Genomic DNA, 18,592 nt, shown 5'->3' with positions numbered 1-18,592 from the left:
ATCACACACACACACTTATACAACTTACAAAAGGGGGACATATGATTTTTACCATAAAAATAGGGACATCTTTATTTTAACAAATTTTGGGTGACAAAGATCTGTTTTACTATGCATTTGATATATAAATGTCCTTTAGAATTGATTTGTGGCTGATTTCCAAGAATTAATATATCAGAACTTTTGCCATCAGAAAAGGGACACACAAATATGTACAAAGTTACAGACATTATACAGTCCAATTGGGGATATTTCATAAGTATCATTTTGATTCTAAATAAATATCAGTTTAATCAAAATACTGCAGTAATCTCATTTCATGCACATAATTCCCTTAAATATTAATGAACTAAACTGAAATATCATTGTGAATTTTTACATATTGTTTGATGTATATATAAGTAAATCTGTATGTTAGAAGTTGGAAGAAAATGAATCATTATAATTGTGCGAAAATACAGCAAATTTTTGTCCAAGCCTGTTCACCAATACAGCCTTTGTAATGGTAACAAATGTAGGTAAAAAAATGTAAGCAGCATGTTGGTGTTGCTCATAATTTGATCAGAGTAACTATATATTTAGCCCAGCCATTCAGGTACCAGATTACTTCATTATATTTTATGAAAGTCTTTAAAAAATGCATTAATGTATTGGCACTGTATTTTTGTCCTCTACATAAAATTATTTTCTGTTTAAGTCAAGATGCACTTTTGGCAGACAGTGTTATGTTTTGTTTTCCATTAACAGCCCTCATCCATACCTCTTCTTCAACCCTGATGGACACACTATCACATTCCTGGGATTTAACATACAACGCCGGACCGGAGATATGATTGATCAGCAAACCAGAAAAGTGCTAGAGAAGAACATCATGCCTATGGATCTTTATGATGGTCTGTACAGCAACAGGGTACCAATTCAGGAAGATTTTGATTCTCTTTCAAGGTTTGTATGATCATGTTTTCTCATTATATGTTTGCATTTTAGTAATGCTGTCAAATTGGGACATAAAAATCTTTGTAGTGTAGATCAAAAGTAGATGTTTTGAAGCTACTAAGAAGAATGTTACAAACATAGTTCATGCAGCAAAATCAGCCTACTACAGTACTATGATCATTGAATGTTCAGTATTACAAGCAAGCTTATGTCAAGGAATACATGTATACCAGTTCCAATTACCATATCTCCACTCAACCTTCTGGACCTGTTTGTAGATTTCTTCTGTGAGGATGTTCAGTATATAGAGATAAGCTTGACAACATAATATCAGTTAACTCATTATTACCACAAATTTGTGATACAGAATGTACACAGCAACCTTTAACTGAATTTGTACTTGTTTTTTATGTATACAGTTGTGATGAAGAGCACCCTAAAGTCATGTGAACTTGATCCGATTCTGATATCACTGCTGCTTCAGTACTTATATTAAGTATTGCCTTCACTAACTGATGCTTTCTATACTTCTGTCTCATCTGGGGAATTTCCATCATGTTTCAAAACTGCTATTGTAAAGCCATTATTGAAGAAACCAATGCTTGCCCATAATGATTAAAAGAACTACCACCCAGGTTATAACATCCCATTCATGTTAAAAGTCTTAGAAAAGTTGTTCTCTCCCAACTTGTATCTCATCTCAATTCAAATAGTCTTTTAGCAATGTACAGTCTGCATATAACCCTTGCCATAGTACTGAAACTGCCCTTCTGAGAGTAGTTAACAATCTTCTCCTCTTTGGAGAGTGGAAATATTAAAGTCCTCACTCTCATTGACTTGTCTGTGGCATTTGACACAATAGACCATAATATAATATTTCACAATCGTCAGTATGTATTTGGTATTCACGATACTTCCTTATGATGGTTCAAGTCCTACTTATTCAACAGGAAACAAATGTGTCCATACATGGAAGACATTATGTATGTTTTAGTGTTCCACAAAGCTCTGTTCTCGACTCCATTCTCTTCATTCTGTACATTCAGCCACTCTCAGGTGTCCTTGATTGACATCTGGTGTCTCACCAATTGTATGCTGATGATAGTCAAATATATATTTCTAGCTGCCCAGCTGAAGTTGTGGCTGCCATCCAAAGTTTAGAGAGATGCATTTCCAGTGTTAAGTCATGGATGACATGTAACAAGCTGCAGATGTAAAACTGAAGCAATCCTGAGTACACTCTCATTACACCAATATGTAATGAACATATGTAAGGCTGCATATCTGGAGCTGAGATGTGTCGACTCTAATTGCAGTTTCTTTCAGTTGATTCCACTAAAACACTTATGTGTTTCTTAATACTTTCAAGACCGAACTTTGTAATTTGCTCCTATCTGCCTATATGGTTCATCTCAGTATCTACTAAACTTCAGAACACAGCTGCATGGATCATCCTTAGAGTACAAAAACTGAGTGAACCTTCCCACTGCTTAGTAAGCTTTACTGTTTGCCCATTTGATATAGAATCAAACACAAAATCTATTAGTATCCTACATTTCACTGACTGGCTCCAGTCCAGTATACGGATCTAACCTAACCCGGGTGTCTTGACAATTATGCTTCTCTTCCAACACTCATATTTTCATTGTTCCCACTGTTAAAACAAAGTCATGCAAATTCTTTTGTGTACCAGGGCCCAGCTACATGGAACAAATTGCCCATAGATCTGAGACACATTAGGACACTGTGGTCTCATTAAAGAGTGCTCTTTAATAAAACCCACCCATTTCAACTATAAGAAGATTCTTGAAGACTTATTAATGTTTACTTCCTTATTGACAGCATGCTTTTGTTCTGTAATTTCATGTTCCTTGTTTGTAATCTTGCTGTTGTGGGTTTTTTTGTGTTATCTAATAAACAAAAGTGATTATAGCTTCTAAAGATTATGTACTGATATATCATATTTGTGTTAGGACTGGCCATATTATATATTTTAATTTGCATTTAACTTTTAATTTTTTACTTATTTTTATTTACTTCCAAAAAAGAAAAAAATGATGTAAGGTGTAATATTTGTATAAAATTATGTGTTGTGATGGTTTTCTGGCCTCGGTCTAGTAATCCTTTTCTAAATAGTGACAAGACTGAAATTTTGTATATAGTACTATATATATATATATAGAGAGAGAGACAGACAGACAGACAGACAGAGACAGATTTTTTTTATTGCATTGCTGTATACATATATATTTTCCCAGTCTGTCTTGAAATTAAAATCCACTGCACAGACAAGGTTATATATTTTACCTCTTAGTGTGATGCATTGTTGAAACTGCTGTACTTAAAATTAAAACAATTATAAAATTCAATAAATGGACTAAATTTCTGTGTAACTGCCTATCAAAATAATGTACACTTCTCCCTTGATAACTCTTGCAGATCAGGGTCCAAAAACATCGACCACACTATAAGTGAGGTGCAAGTTATTGAGGGACCTATTAAAAATGCCAAAACCAATAAAGGGATCAACATAACAGCAAAAGGGGGGGGGGGGTTTGGCAGGTTATAGTGTTGAATACTCAATTTTTAATCGTGCTGAGATTAACTGTGAATAAATTTCTCTTCATAACAATGTACTTTGTTTATTTTACAGTATATTGAGGAGATCATCAAAAACATTATTCCACATGGTTTCCTTTCGCTTAACACGTGTACCACTTCACACATTGTGCACTATGTCACTAATTTGTGTGTTGAATTGGATACATTCTAGTTTTATTGTTTGATCCAAATTAGATGGGTTTTTTTAATGCAAAAGAGTGACATTCTTTTCAAGAAACATTGTCGATCGAACAAACAAACGATAGATAGATTTGATTGTGGTAGAAGCAAAATAAAAAAAAAATCACAAGGGTTAATCATTACCAACATGAATTTAATGGGTCTACAAATTTAAAACAACATAAATATGAACACAATAATACTTGCTGTTTGTGACATGCTTGACAAACATAACCTTACATTTTGAAAAAATCAGTTAATTTTTTTGTGTTACTCCTTGATATCTCTGCCACCGAGCAAAATCTCACAGATTTCTCAACTGTATGATCTTTACATAGTCAACATTTTGGGTCTCCAGCCACTGAATAAAAATGTGAAACCATTTTCAATTGGTCAAATAAAATGAATTTTAATAACGGTAGTGACCACAAGAACTTATGCTCAGATTTGCATGCCTTTTAATTTTTTCTGGGTACCTCCCCTGCTTGATTTGATATAAAAGACATATTCAAAATGATAAAACAACCCAGGTCTCTTTTAATTAATTTTTTTAATGCAACAAACACTTCCCCAAGTTGCTGATCAAAACAAAGCCGGCACGTAATTAGGTTCTCACAGAATTACTCACAGGTTTTGATGTGATGGTCGATCGACTCTTTTCATGTATTCAAAGAACAGAATATGTTGTGATTATGATGTTTACACTGAATCGGAATTAAAGGATTAGAAAGTAACTTTCACATAGCAAGACATTTAATTGGTGTTTATTTCATTCTCTGTTGTCACCTGTTAGAATTTACCAGAAGTTTTCATTGATCGCTGTTTCACCAGACTGTTTATTTACAGTGTATTGACAACTATTTATCATAAAAAACTTACACAATATATGATATCTTATTTAGAACTTGTGGATTGCACAATATGGATTTTATCTTTATGGGCATTAATCACCATTTTTGATGATGAAACAAGTGATGTATCAAGGTTTAATTTGCCATTTGTTATTGTAATTTTGTCACGTTCAGCATATTTGAATGATATTTAAAATACATTTTCCTTGGAAAAAATCAGGAGCCATGCCAGACACCACGTTATAAGTGGTATCGCGAGTTATCCAGGTGCGAGCTATTGAGGGAGTGGTGTACTTCAGAAGAAAGAATGTGCAACTTTGTTGGTTAAGAACTTGAATTGATTTCAGTAAAACAAAATGTATTTTAAAATTCCTGTTGTACACTCAGTACTCAGTAGTTTCATTTTCTGAATGCTGCAAAACTCTCCACATTTCAACATTGAAAACAAAAATGAAGTTGGAGAGGCATCTGTCTTTTTTTGTTGTATCGGTTGTTGTTTTGCATTTAACACCATTTTTTTAGCGCATGATAGGCTATACATGGCACAAGTATAACTGGTGGAGGAAGAAACCAAGTAAACACCTGGTAAGAACCACAGACCCTTGGGAAGCTACTGGCAAGCTTTCTCACATACCCACATTGGGCAAGCCAAGACTTGATCCCATGTGGACAGAGATGAGGTGAAATGGTATTGAAAAACAGTGTAATTATCTTTGGTTCCTTTAGGGATGAAAAAACATTGTACTGGAGGCTTTTATAAGTCATGAAGCCACTAGCTTAACCAAATTGTCAACAATCGTGTTTGTACCTAATAATGCATGATGCAAGGAACAGCTAATTTTTAATTATTCATGTAGGAAGGTTAAGCACTAATTATGTGTAATCAGTCAAATACAGAGAACAGAAATGGTACTGTTTGCTCTTCAGCTTTCTACACAAAGTTTGTAGCTTTCATTACAGTTAGGTATGTGATTCTTATAAAATAGAGGGACTCACAGCTTGAGTCCTAGCAAGGGCCCGAATATTAATAAACTTCCAGCCAATACAGGTCCAATAATTATTATTATCAGATGCATACTTTTTACTTATTTCAGAGATAAAAAAATAGAGAGACTTTGTCGTGTGATGGGAAATGAGATGCCTTATGACCCCGATGACACCTATGAATTGACAACAGACAATGTTAAGAAGATTCTGGCCATCTACATGAGATTCAAGTAAGTGTTCTGAAGCTGACATATTATTGTCCTATTATTTTAAATATAAATTTTTTATGTTGGTTAAACAATTACTGAAGTTATCGGTTTTTGAATGAATGAACAAATAGGACATGTCCAGTAGTTCATAATTTATTCCATAAAGCATTTAGATTTTACTTTTCTTTTTAGATGGTTTGTGTTTGTTTTAAACTCTTCTGCATCCTTCTGTCAACAGTTTGGTTTGTACAGAGTAACATTACTGTTTATAAATGGATTTCAACAAAATTAGGTATGCAACTTTGTACTGATGAGACTGCAAACATATTCAGCTTTTAGCATAATGTCATAGAAGAATTATCCAGTTTTCCAATTATCATCTAATATGGGACCCTCTGTGGATCAGGACTGTTGAAAAGGTTTGATGTGCACTTACAAGTGTTATAAGCATACCTTCCATAACATGACATGTCATGCAGAAAATACAATTGTTTGCTCTCAAACTCCAAGACATAGTCATATTTTGATAAACACTATTTTCAGTAATCATAGTTTTAAAAAATGTAGAGAGGGTGACAGAGCTTTAGACCACCACCATATGTGCCCCAGGTCTAAAGTGCATGCTTAGAACTGATGTAAAACTATCCTTGAGGACTACTTATTAACTGATTGAGAAGAGCTAGGGTGAAACTGTATTGAATCCTTTGAAGTTTATTGTGGGAAAGTCCATTTAGCTAATTTGAACAGGTAAATTAGAAGAATCCAATTCATTTGAAGTTGTAAGTAAATCCATGAGATGCACATTGAAGAAGAAAAACTACTACACATCATTGCATTGAATGAGAAAGCTGTGTCTTGGGAGATATTGAAAGTTCTTGATGGAGAATTTCAAACTAGAAAAGTATTCTCATTCAAAAGAACACTCATTTGCATGTTAAAATACTTTGACTTTGATTCAGATGAATAGAATTCTCCACTTCCCATTTGATTTTATACATTCATAGCTTTAATCTTTATTTATGACTAGATGTGACATTCCAGTGATTATCATGGGAGAGACAGGGTGTGGTAAAACCAGACTGGTCAAATTTCTTTGTGCACTACAGACACCACCAGGAGCTGATGTGAAGAGTATGATACTTATGAAGGCAAGGTTTTTGTATATCTGTGTTGTGTTTTTTACTTTTGGTGAGTAACTGTAGACCACATCAGATCAATAAATAGGTTTTTGTGATCTTTAAATGTTAATATTTATAATAAACTTGTTCATAAGTTTGGAGAAAATTCTCATTCATTAGTTTGGTCAGGTGTGGTCTTTTGTGATGTGGGATATTGTGCCATGTGTCATGTAGGAGGAAATTGCAATTTGGGACCATGGGGGTATATTTAAGGAGGTGAGTGGATGGTTAGTTCATTCCTATTTCCTATGTTCTTGTGCTAACATCAGTCTGCAGATGTGTTTAATATTGTGTATAGATATAACTTGAGAGGAAACATTTGAATTACAAAGTGATTATTGGACTAAAATACTATTCTGAGATTATTGTGAATTTATTCAATTAAATCATTTAAGTTTTACAAAATTGGTTTTAATTCTTTCTGTTACTTAATTTATGATCATATAGTTTTTAATTTTATTATTGATGCCAATGGAATTCAACTTGTGAGTAGAGAAAACCAGTACTTTCACTCAGGACATCATAATTCATGACAATTTCATGTTTTCCCACTAAACAGTGAACAATAAGAATAGCATCCATGACAACAATGTAGATATGGTCTATATATATTTGACATTAACACAACAAATATTTAATGTTTTACTGCAGATAATATTTTGCTACCTTTTGCAAAGATCTTGATAATATCTTTCTTTGATTTGGGAAACAAAATGTCCGTGTACACATTAATGGCTTCATTCTTAGTTGCATTTTCAAATAAACCCTTCCACGTATTCTTCATGAATTTAAAGGTTATTTTGAATAAAAGAATACCTATTTTGGAGTTAATGCTTTGTTAGCTGCAATAATGTGCTAACTAAATTTACAATAAGCATGTCTCTACAGTATATTTTATTTTTTTCTTTCTTATTTTATATTCTTTATGTCCATATTGCATGGGAACTCCTTATAAAAGAATTACTCTATCCAGCTGTAACGGTTTAATATTCAGCTAGAGGTCTGTTTGTTAGCATATTTAGGTGGGAAAATTTGTTATTCATTTATGGATATTAAACTTAGTTTTCAGGTGATATGAAACGACAAATCAAGTTAAACTTGAAAAAAGCACTACAAATTAATAAATGAGCCTCTGCAAACTTTATAAAATGCCTTCAATTTTCCGTGGTCCATTTTTCTGTTCGACGAAAATAGTTCAAATTATATGAAACTACTAATTGTGAAAATGTATGAGCATATATTCTTATTATTGTCATAAAAGTCCTAAATCTCTTTTTTAATGAAATACCAGGGCTTTATTAACGAGGTATGTTAGACTAATAATAAAAAAGCAACAACAAACAAAAATCATTATTTTGTTCCTTCATACAAACGAGAGGCATTGATCATGAGTATATACTAAGCAGTTGAAAGTAATCTTCCTTATGTGGCTTATTTACAGTAATTTAGTTATTAATAATTCACCATAAAATCTGTCTCTGTTTGATGATTCAAAGACTTCCTTTCCAATAACCCGTACCCAGCCCTAATCAGTGTTGGCGCTCTCATCAGCGTTGTAACAACATGTGCCTGTGATACATTTTCTTCCTGATAAGCTTACTACAGTACTGCTTTGCATAAATAATCTGGTCGAGCGCGTATCAGGATTTTAGCAGCTATACTCCATTACCAAGTTTGAAGTGAGTTGCGGTTTTATTAGTGTAAAACTGTAAAATTTTGTTTCAGTTTTCAAGTACAGGGGTTTCAGTTTATTGGGGGAAAATGATGATATTAAGGAAGGATCCCCCGAAAAAACCATTTAATTTCTGTGTTAAAGGCATTCTGTTATAGAGATGGTTGGGGTTTGAGGAGTTTCAGTATTGTCGTTGATGAGCTATACACTCATCTTTGCTAGCCAAGGTTCCAATGTGTTAACCCTATGCAGATACGGTTAACATATCGGACCATTGGATAACTAAGATATATATACATATAGAGAGAGAGAGAGAGAGAGAGGTACCTTCTTGAAAATTGATCATGTTTCATGCATGCCTAGGAATGAAATCTGCTACCCATACCTCCTTGATTTGTATATTGGTCAGCATTTCACAAATGCATGTTAACTTATGACAGGATCTTCATTGTGAGTTTATATCTGAAGATGTTTTGGATTAACATATGATCTGTTTGGATTTTTATATATTCGAAGGTTCAGTACTGACAAATAAATGAAGGTACTATGTAGGGCAAATAACTTTGAATTACAAGTCATAGATTGATCACTGACGGACATATAGGCAAGTGTAATACCAAGTGCCTAATGTGTATTTGTGATAAAAGGGATAAAAGGAAATAAAACTGGAATAAAAAAGCAATGGAAGCATAAAATAGTGGTATTGGGCAAGGAATCAAACAACTTCATGAAAACACACACATGTAAGAGGAAAACGAAAGGAAAAATATCAGTTCAAATTATTGAGAACACATCACTTTGTGAATGTAAAAACATTTATAATTAGTAATAACTGATAAAAATATTAAAATTTAAAACCCATCATAACATAGATTTTTAAAAACAGCATTTTCAGTAATAACTGCTGAAATTAGTGTTTTTTAAAACAATACAAAATAGAGAATATTATCCTCTCATAGAAAATTTTGTTTGTATGTGATTGCTTAAACAGCCTAATGTTTATTCGTTTGTCTGTCACACATAATTTTAAAGCTATACCAACCAACCATAGAAAATTTACTTCATCATTTTTTTAATCAATTGAAACAAATAGAATCGGCAATATCTGTATTTTTATTTCTTTTAAATCTAATTTGAACAATGCTATCTTTCCATTGTCTAATTTCCTGACCGCACAATATTCCATTTAAAGGTAAATTTCATGGCATTATATATTGTGCCATTTTTTTAAAATGGGAGCAGAGATCCTTAAAATTTAAGCTCATGCAGATATTTGGAATTTAATATTATATATAATTGTAAAAGATTAAATCATGAAATTTAAACACACTAAGTTTCTGAAAATTAAAACTAAATATTATTTGGCAGTATAATTTATCTCCCTATATGGTAGCGTTTCCTAAATTCGAATCTTTAAAAAAAATGTCCTCATTGGCCATGATCTACCAATGTCCATGGTCTCAGTGATATTGTCAATAGTGTGTGTCCTTGTTTTGTGTTGATAGTTCAGACTAGATGTGTAAATGAGTCTTCATTGTTCATGATGTACCAATGTCCACAGTCTCCGTGATTTTGTAAATAGCATCCATCCTTAGTCTGTAATTTTAGTTCATAATAGATGTGTGCATCCTTAGTTTCTATTGATAGTTCAGAATAGATTTGTGAATGTGTCATCATTGTTGTTGAGCTACCAGTGTTCATGGTCTCCGTGATATTGTAAATAGTTTGAGTCCTTATTTTGTATTATTATTTTGTATTATTATAAGTTCAGACTAGATGTGTAAATGGGTCTTTGTTGTCCATGACATACTAATGTCCATGGTCTCCATGATATTGTCGATAGTGTGAGTCCTTAGTTTGTGTTGATAGTTCAGACTAGATGTGTAAGTGAGTCTTCATTGTCCATGACATACCAATGCATCTTTGTTGTTGATGAGCTACCAATGTCCATGGTCTCCGTGATAGTCAATAGTGTATGTCCTTAGTTTGTATTGATAGTACAGAATAGATGTGTGCTTCCTTTGTTTCTATTGATAATTTAGACTAGATGTGTGAATGTGTCTTTGTTGTTGATGAGCTACCAATGTCCACAGATTCTGTGATATTGTCAATAGTGTGTGTCCTTAGTTTGTATCGATACAATCTGTGTTCAGATTATGATTTTTGCCACTTATATTAGTAATAATTGTGCTTACAGCTCTTTTGGGGTTGGAACATGTGAACCTACAACAAAGCAGTTCAGCTTCACATTTAATACAATTTCCTTTTGATTGTATACTCTAGTAACCAGTTGTTAGGAATGATGGGTACACATTAGAAATTTCCATAAAATTGACATCTCTACTTCTGGAACAGTCCTCTGGAAGATTTCTCCAAAACTTTTAGGATACATTTTTCCAAAATATGTACATTTGCAATATATAAAGAAATTCAAAATCTGGTTTCCAATTTTTATATTTAAAAAAAAATGTATTGGGGGTCAAATTTTAGAGTCTGAAATGCATATGTATCATGTGTATTACTTCAAAAAATTTGAAGCGTCTTATACATACTCTTTACTGGAATCGGAATTTCCTCTAGCATGGCAATGGGGTTTTGTCTGACTTCTTCCTGTTGCTGTCAATGTTTTGCACTTCTTTCAGATGATTGCTAACTTTGTTGTGTTGATTAAATTTTGTGACCTTCATGAAGTTTAATCTGTAAAAAGATCAAAATTAGTATAATTGATCATTTTTTTTTTATCTATGCAGAACAGAAAGAATGCACTGAAATGAGAAAAAAATTTGGTTGGCAAATGAGTCCTTAAGCATTAAGAAAACCTGTAATCCTTATCCAATTAAATCTCTATTTTAAATTTACCAATCAAAAGATTTGACAGACATGGCAAATGTCTTTATGGGAATAAAATCATGAATTAAGCTACTGCATTTGGTTCTCAATCATGTATGCTTATCTTGATCCACCCAATCAGCAATAAAATAATACGAAGCACATTTATATTTGTCCAAATTGTTTCAATCGGTAATGCAAGTGCTCCTCACTGAGGCGCCCGCATTATTATTGGGGGTGGTGGTAAGAGTCAGACATGGTTGCAGAGTTGAATTGTGGAAGGCTTAAATATTCGATGATGGTGTGGTGTAGATATCATTTTTAGAAACAGGAGGTTGAATTATTATCTTTAAGTAAAATCTGAAACAAACCCTTGGCTCAATTTTAAACGACCGAATTTATGCTTATACTTATAATGTCGATGATTCAGGCTATCCACTTTGATCATTCCATATGTGAAAATTGTAAAAAGAAATGAGTAAAAGTAACTTACCTCTTTCTCGGCAAAGAACCATTCTTTCATAATCCTTGATTCTTCCCTAACAGCACGTCGATGTCTTTTGTTTTGTACTGGACATTAACATCAGTACCAACGTGGACATCACTAGATGTTGGTATTGGTTTCTATTTGTTAATAATGTCCACACTCTTGCTGTCAGAAATTTTTAAGAGCAAACATGTTGCATGAGAATATTAAATAACTTTCTTCCTAAACAGTGTGGTCCTTGCTAAGAGAACTTAGCCCACGCGCAAATTTCTGTCTGTTCAGTTTAAAAGTGCTATCATACATGTACACTGTAGGTCAGCATGCAGCATCTGTTGAGTTCATTTGAGGCGCCATAAAGGGTAAATTATTAGTAAACATTTTGTTGTATGCATAGGGGCTTGTATCATTGATTACAATATAAATGTCAGTCATACATGTAGTATAAAAATAATACTTTTATTATTTTATACTACTGTATGACTGACATTTAAATTGTAAGCAACAATACGAGCCCTTGTGGTTTTACACTCCTTTATACATATGTACTCGGGTATTTCGTAATGTTATATTTTATATATCAAATAAATATTTTATTACCTGATGTTTCATAAAAACTGAGTTTTAAGTGAATTCATATCATTAATAAGTTAATTAATATAGACCTAGTTAAGTTTGATGTTTTTACAGTAGCTTGTGCCGAGCCATGCCCCATAGGACACTCTAATGGTTCTAACAAGGCAATTCTTCCACCATGTACTCTGATAACCTGGGTCACAGAAAAGTTAACAGAAACATCAGTGATTTGTTTTATGATTATTTCAGTAGGAAATTAATTTTATAAACTTTGAAATGACACGATCAGAACATTTAAAAGGCTGCAAATAAGCAAGATTTTCCATTGCCGAGAATATACACATGTAAAACAGTGTGAAACAGCTACACAACCAAACACGACTGGATTAGGCAGTTTCTTAAGGATTTATTAAATTTATGTACAGTACATATCATTCAATGGCAGTGATAATTTAGTATTAGCATTAGTGAATCCACTGACAGCTAATAGAGAAGCTGGATTCGCATTTCCATACAATAATGTCACTGAAAAAAAGACTAACGGAGCACATCATTGCCAGTAATAAGGGGCCGTCCATTTAGCACATATGCATGGGGGGGGGGGGTAACCCCAATGCATACCCTTGTGTATGTTTTTTTTTTATTTTATTTTTTTTACTGATAATGTACATATGCATAGGAAACGGGGTTGGGGTGAAACCTCGATAATAATTTGTCTAATACGTAACCTGTTCAACTGTTCAGTCAGCGTTTGAATTTTAGCGGACACTAGACAAAATGTTTAATGTTACCCCGCATATTTCTTTGATGCCAGACATTCAACGTCGGTGGACAATGTTTTATTAAACACGCTAATATTATTAATCCTTTGTGGTTTCTGGATGGATTAAATATAAGCCATTCTATAGAATATTGGGGGGGGGGGCATAAAAAAGTATGCATGTGTACGGGGTGGGGCAAGCTTTGCCAGATTTTTGCGTACGTACTAAATGGATGACCCCTAAGCCGAATTACACAATTCAGTAAGTATAAGATTGTATTGACTTTTGTGCAAATGTTAGGCATGGAAGAAAACGATGTAGCTTATGTAATTCTCAAAATTTTCTGGAAAATGACTTGAAAGTTTATTAGGCCAAAAGGACTGTGCATCAGTGTTTATTTTTTTCCAGATGTGTGGCAATGTATTTGTTTTTCAATATGATTGTGGGGTTTTAGAAGTTTATGAATAAGGGAGTTGCATCATATGTTGATGGTACATAGGATTCATTTCAGGGCAAAAGTTTTATTTCCTTTTTATATTTGTAAGCTGTGTATTTTGGGTAGAGAAACATGTCACCTTTTTACGGATTACTTTATTAAACATCAACCACGATCAGTATGCAATTATTAACTCTATTCTTTGACAGCTGTTAAAGTTTAATGGGTAGTCTGGTTATACGAGACCTTAATTCTGAATTGTTTCGTTTTATGAACAGTGAAATGAACCTTAATATGTTCAAATACAAGGAGCCTTTTGGGTCAAAATAAGATTAAAACTCACTGTGAGAAAATAAGTTGAAGATGTTTTAAAATTTAAAAAATACAACAAAGCTACAGCAAGTGCAAAATAGAAATAATGTCTGTTTGACAATAATGGGGATGCTTGACATTCAACATTTACACAAAATATTTAAGTCCAAATTGCTCATGTGATAACTCACATGAGAAAATCCAACTTTGAATAAATTTGAAATAAGTGTTTAACCAGAATCAAAGTCCAAGTTTCTCATGTGATAACATAACTCACATGAGAAATTAGAACTCTGCCTTATTTTCAAACATGGTTGTATGTAATGGAAAAGAATGTTTTCTAAGTTCTACTTTCTCATGTGAAAATTTAGATTCTCACGTGAGCAAAATCTGCACACGTGAGAATCAGGTTAGTTTTTCCTTGGCTCACAAGATCTAACAAACTGCACACATGAGCCTACAAAATCTACCCAATTTGCATACATTTCTAACAAGGTTCTCATGTGCAGCTTATGAGCAGCTCATGTGAACTGGTGAGATTTTTCTGTACGGATATGAACAGTATGGAATCACCAGCCTGCCACATTGTTGTATGAAGTAACAGTTAAAGATTGATGCCTTAATTAGAGAAGAGATAATCATAATGTGATCGGCCTTTTATTTTGGAAATGGTTAAAGATATTTTTGAGATGAAAAAACGAACCACAATTATGTTTGAGTCACCATCCCTCTTAGTCTGAACAGTTCATGTTTCTTTTCATTTTCATTCCACAAGTTAATGGTAGTCACAGCTGCCATGACATCACATTGTCTACAGTTTCCAGGTTGTTGTCAATAAGTATATGTGTCCGTATATTGTATGGATTATACAGAATATTTGTGTAAATATGTGCATCCTCACTTGCATTGCTAAATTTTGTATTCTTTAGATTTGATCATACAGTTCCCTCCTTGACACATCACCATTTGCTATTAATTTACTAACAGAAACTATTTATTTTCGCTCTAAGATCGCCAGAACAAATGTCCTTGGTACGCGATTCCTTACCCGAGTCCTCAATATCTACCAAATACAGGAATGTGTGTGTGTATGTATATATATATATATATATATACATGTCGAGAGATACATATATGATATCAAAGTGACTAATTGATTTTGGGGTCTAAGGTCAGGATTAATATTGCAAAAAAAAAAATTGTGAATGTCTTACATTTATCATATAAAGAAACCAATAGATTCTAGGGTGAACAAGTCTCAGGTTACAAGTCATGGTAGGTCTGATATGACAATAATGATTTTTGCAAATTAAATTTAGCGTGTTATATGACTACATGGTGAACTATTATTTACAGAGCATTTATAGAATATTCAGTTTACAGTTTTCTTGTTCTCATTTGTATTTTTAATGTATTCATTAGGTCACTTTTCTGCCAATGTCAAGATTGTCAAGGATATTATGTTTTGTTGATAGGTGCATGGGGGCACTACCAATGCTGACATAAAAAGAAAAGTAGAAGAAGCAAGGAGAATTGCCCAAGAGAATGCAAAGAATATTGCTCACCCAATGTACACTGTACTTTTCTTTGATGAAGCAAACACTACTGAGGCTATTGGTATGATCAAGGAAATCATGTGTGACAGGTCTATGGAAGGAAAGCCACTGGACAGATGTGAGAATTTAAGATTTGTGGCTGCTTGCAACCCATACAGAAAGTGAGTTATGATTTTTATTGGGCTGATTCAGATTTGATTAAAACTTTGCTTTTTTATTGTATATTTTAAAGTGGAAAAATGTTGACTTGCATTATTTTTTCCCATTCTGTTTCTATTAGTTCTGACACTGTAAATGAGTTAGCCATAATTTTTACATCAATAAAAAGGTCTGAAATGTTTTAGTTTAGGACAGTAATTTTTTCCTCCTTCATCATATGCTGAATAAAGTCTTGTTTTATGAACTACCATACTGCTTTTCTATAAAAATATGAAGTTAGTATATTTAATGATTGTTGGGGGTACCTCTCATAGTTTGCACATTTATTTTCATATTCCTGCATTAAAATGTGAATTCACAGGTTTCGGGTTGAAAAGCTGGCAGTCCAGTTGAACAGCAAACTCATCTTTTTATAGTTGTCTGAGATTGGTTTGCAATCAAAACTAATCTAGGCCCAATCTCTCCAATAAATATAAGCATGACTGTGATGAGAATTAAAATCATAGTTAACCAAGTTTTGTTATTCAGAAAAGAGTTCTACCTTTAAACTGTCATAGTCAGAGATTTTATGAGGTAGTTTGACAATAGAAGTCACAATACTGAATAGAAACATGTCACGGTAAGTTTAGTCGATGATTACCATGATCAGATGATTCATGTGTAAATAATATTGTAATTCTACTTCTGTTGTTTCGACTTTGATTCTAGTGATTTTTGTTGACTGGCACCTTTTCACTAATTCACAGTGCACTCAGTACAGTGCAGACACATTCTATTTATGACCTGTTCATACTTTGGTGAGAGGTAGAGAGAATTAGAAAAGAAAAGGAGTAAAGTGTGGAATATATATCCTACCCAAAGCCTTATATTTTTCCTACATGAAAAAGAAAGCAGTTCTAGAAAAGTGAGCATAAGATAATAAACAGAAATAAATTCAGCTGGCCAGTACCTGGAATTTTTATAAAACATTTCTAGTTTTCTCTCAACTAATAAACCAAATTCTTCAAAATTTTCAAAGATTTAATTATCTCTGTTAAACTTAAATAATGAGGCACATACCCACATTTAGCAAAAATTTTATTAGCATAAGTTCATCCAAGCAGAGTTATAATTATTTTTTCAAACTATGTTTAAGGATCAAAGTCATTTATTTAAAAGTATCTTCATTGGACATCTTTATAATTATTCTGAATTTGTTTTATGATACATTTTTTTATCCCTTGCCTATCAAGAGTTGGTGAGAGATATAAAAATAGCTTCCATCAATCATACTTTCATTTCTGCACTATGTCTCCAAAACTATAATAAATACCTTTTATAAAATTTGGTACACATTTGTCCAAATGTTCCTTTGATATTCACAATTCTTCAGTATTAATATTTTTAACATTTTGTCCATTTACCTGTCAGCTGAACCATCCATTATCCACACATTCATTTCCAGGGAACTATTCCCCAACTTTCAATATATTTCTATGAAACTAAATAACATATATGATTAGTGGTCTGGATGTTTCTTTTGATATTGAGAATTCTTCAGTTTTAAGATTTTAGTCCCTCTTTGTGTCCATTCAGCCTTATTTACAATTTAGTCACAGAAGCACAAGTCCAAAAGTATGAAATATATCACCAACTTCATTATGGTTAAAATTTAAGTGTCCACCCATCATAAAGAATCCTGCACTTCAGAAGAGATTCCTATGAAACTTTATATATCAAATTAATAGTCCGGATGTTCCTTCTGTTTTTTTAAAAATTCTTCATTTTCAATGTTTTTAATGTAGGTATTTTACAGTCCCTCTCCTGAGTGTAACTCCAAACTGTTTTTCCTATTAGATATTTTGTCAGTGCAGGAAATGGAGATGATTATGCCTTCTTCTAAGCTTTTAGAATTCCCTCAGTCAACAATATTTATTCTCTCCTATTTCAGGCATTCTGAGACCTTGATAAAGCGTCTGGAGCAAGCTGGACTGGGATACCATGTAGATGCTGACAAAACTACAGATAGACTGGGTAATTGTACAGGCCTTTGATTTAATAATACCTGCAATATTTTCAGGGCATAAGTCAAATCTGTCTGAGGTCTTGCAATGTATTGTGTGAAATTTATTAATTCTGTTTAGGTAGATTTTTCTTTGAATCCCCCAAGTTTATTTACTGTTTTTCTGTCCCATCATATGCTTATATATAAATTAGGAATAATTATTCTGAAAATTGCTTACTTCTGTGTACTTTTTATGTGATTATAAATTTTACAAGAGATAGATGTATTCATGTAACACACATAGTGTATTACTGTATATGTAAACCTTTCTGAACAATTTAGTGCATTCATCACTATAGTATCCTTGTCAAGGACCAAATCTGCACCACTTACAACTATTTTTTCTCCAGTAACCTTGGCATTGACTACAACATGCAATAACATACTATAGATCATAGATGGAATAAACTGGCTAGTTGTGTAGATGAATATGATACATATAAACACTAAATGTTCTCATATGTACTATCTTGGATATCATTATCTCTCAGTTTTTTTGGGATTTGCAAATTTGAGCTTGGCCCGGGAATTGAGCAAGTGGATTTGTGAATCCCTGGTATGTATGTAAATGGCATGTCTGCACAATATTGGCTATATTGTGGTGATTAAAAGTTAAGGTTGAAACATAAATATAATATGAGAGTGGAAACAATTTAGTTAGAAAATTTATGGTCAAGATCACTTTAGTCTAATATTATTTTCTGTTTTGTAAGTAATGTTGTAATGGCTTCTGGAGACTAACTTAAAGGGTAAAATACATTCATTTGTTCAGTCATAAGTCGTAAGTTTTAGTTATGGATTTTTAAAGTGTCAGACAAATT

The 18,592-nt window shown here is 32.9% G+C and overlaps 1 protein-coding gene across 1 annotated transcript in view; it reads left to right on the top strand.

Moving 5' to 3' along the window:
* LOC149786021 (E3 ubiquitin-protein ligase rnf213-alpha-like) overlaps positions 1 to 18,592 on the top strand; it is a 559,813-nt gene that overhangs the window by 182,723 nt on the left and 358,498 nt on the right. The window contains exons 19-23 of the mRNA XM_089978097.1: positions 748 to 945; positions 5,663 to 5,785; positions 6,792 to 6,912; positions 15,488 to 15,729; positions 17,658 to 17,740. Coding sequence (XP_089834223.1) covers positions 748 to 945; positions 5,663 to 5,785; positions 6,792 to 6,912; positions 15,488 to 15,729; positions 17,658 to 17,740 — 767 coding nt within the window. The remainder of the gene's footprint in view (positions 1 to 747; positions 946 to 5,662; positions 5,786 to 6,791; positions 6,913 to 15,487; positions 15,730 to 17,657; positions 17,741 to 18,592) is intronic.

The sequence above is a fragment of the Sinohyriopsis cumingii genome, chromosome 12, assembly GCF_028554795.1.
Source record: "Sinohyriopsis cumingii isolate HCF-2022 chromosome 12, ASM2855479v2, whole genome shotgun sequence".
NCBI lineage: Eukaryota > Metazoa > Mollusca > Bivalvia > Unionida > Unionidae > Sinohyriopsis > Sinohyriopsis cumingii.
Note: the sequence above shows the minus strand (reverse complement) of the source record. Positions and strands in the feature narration are given on the sequence as shown.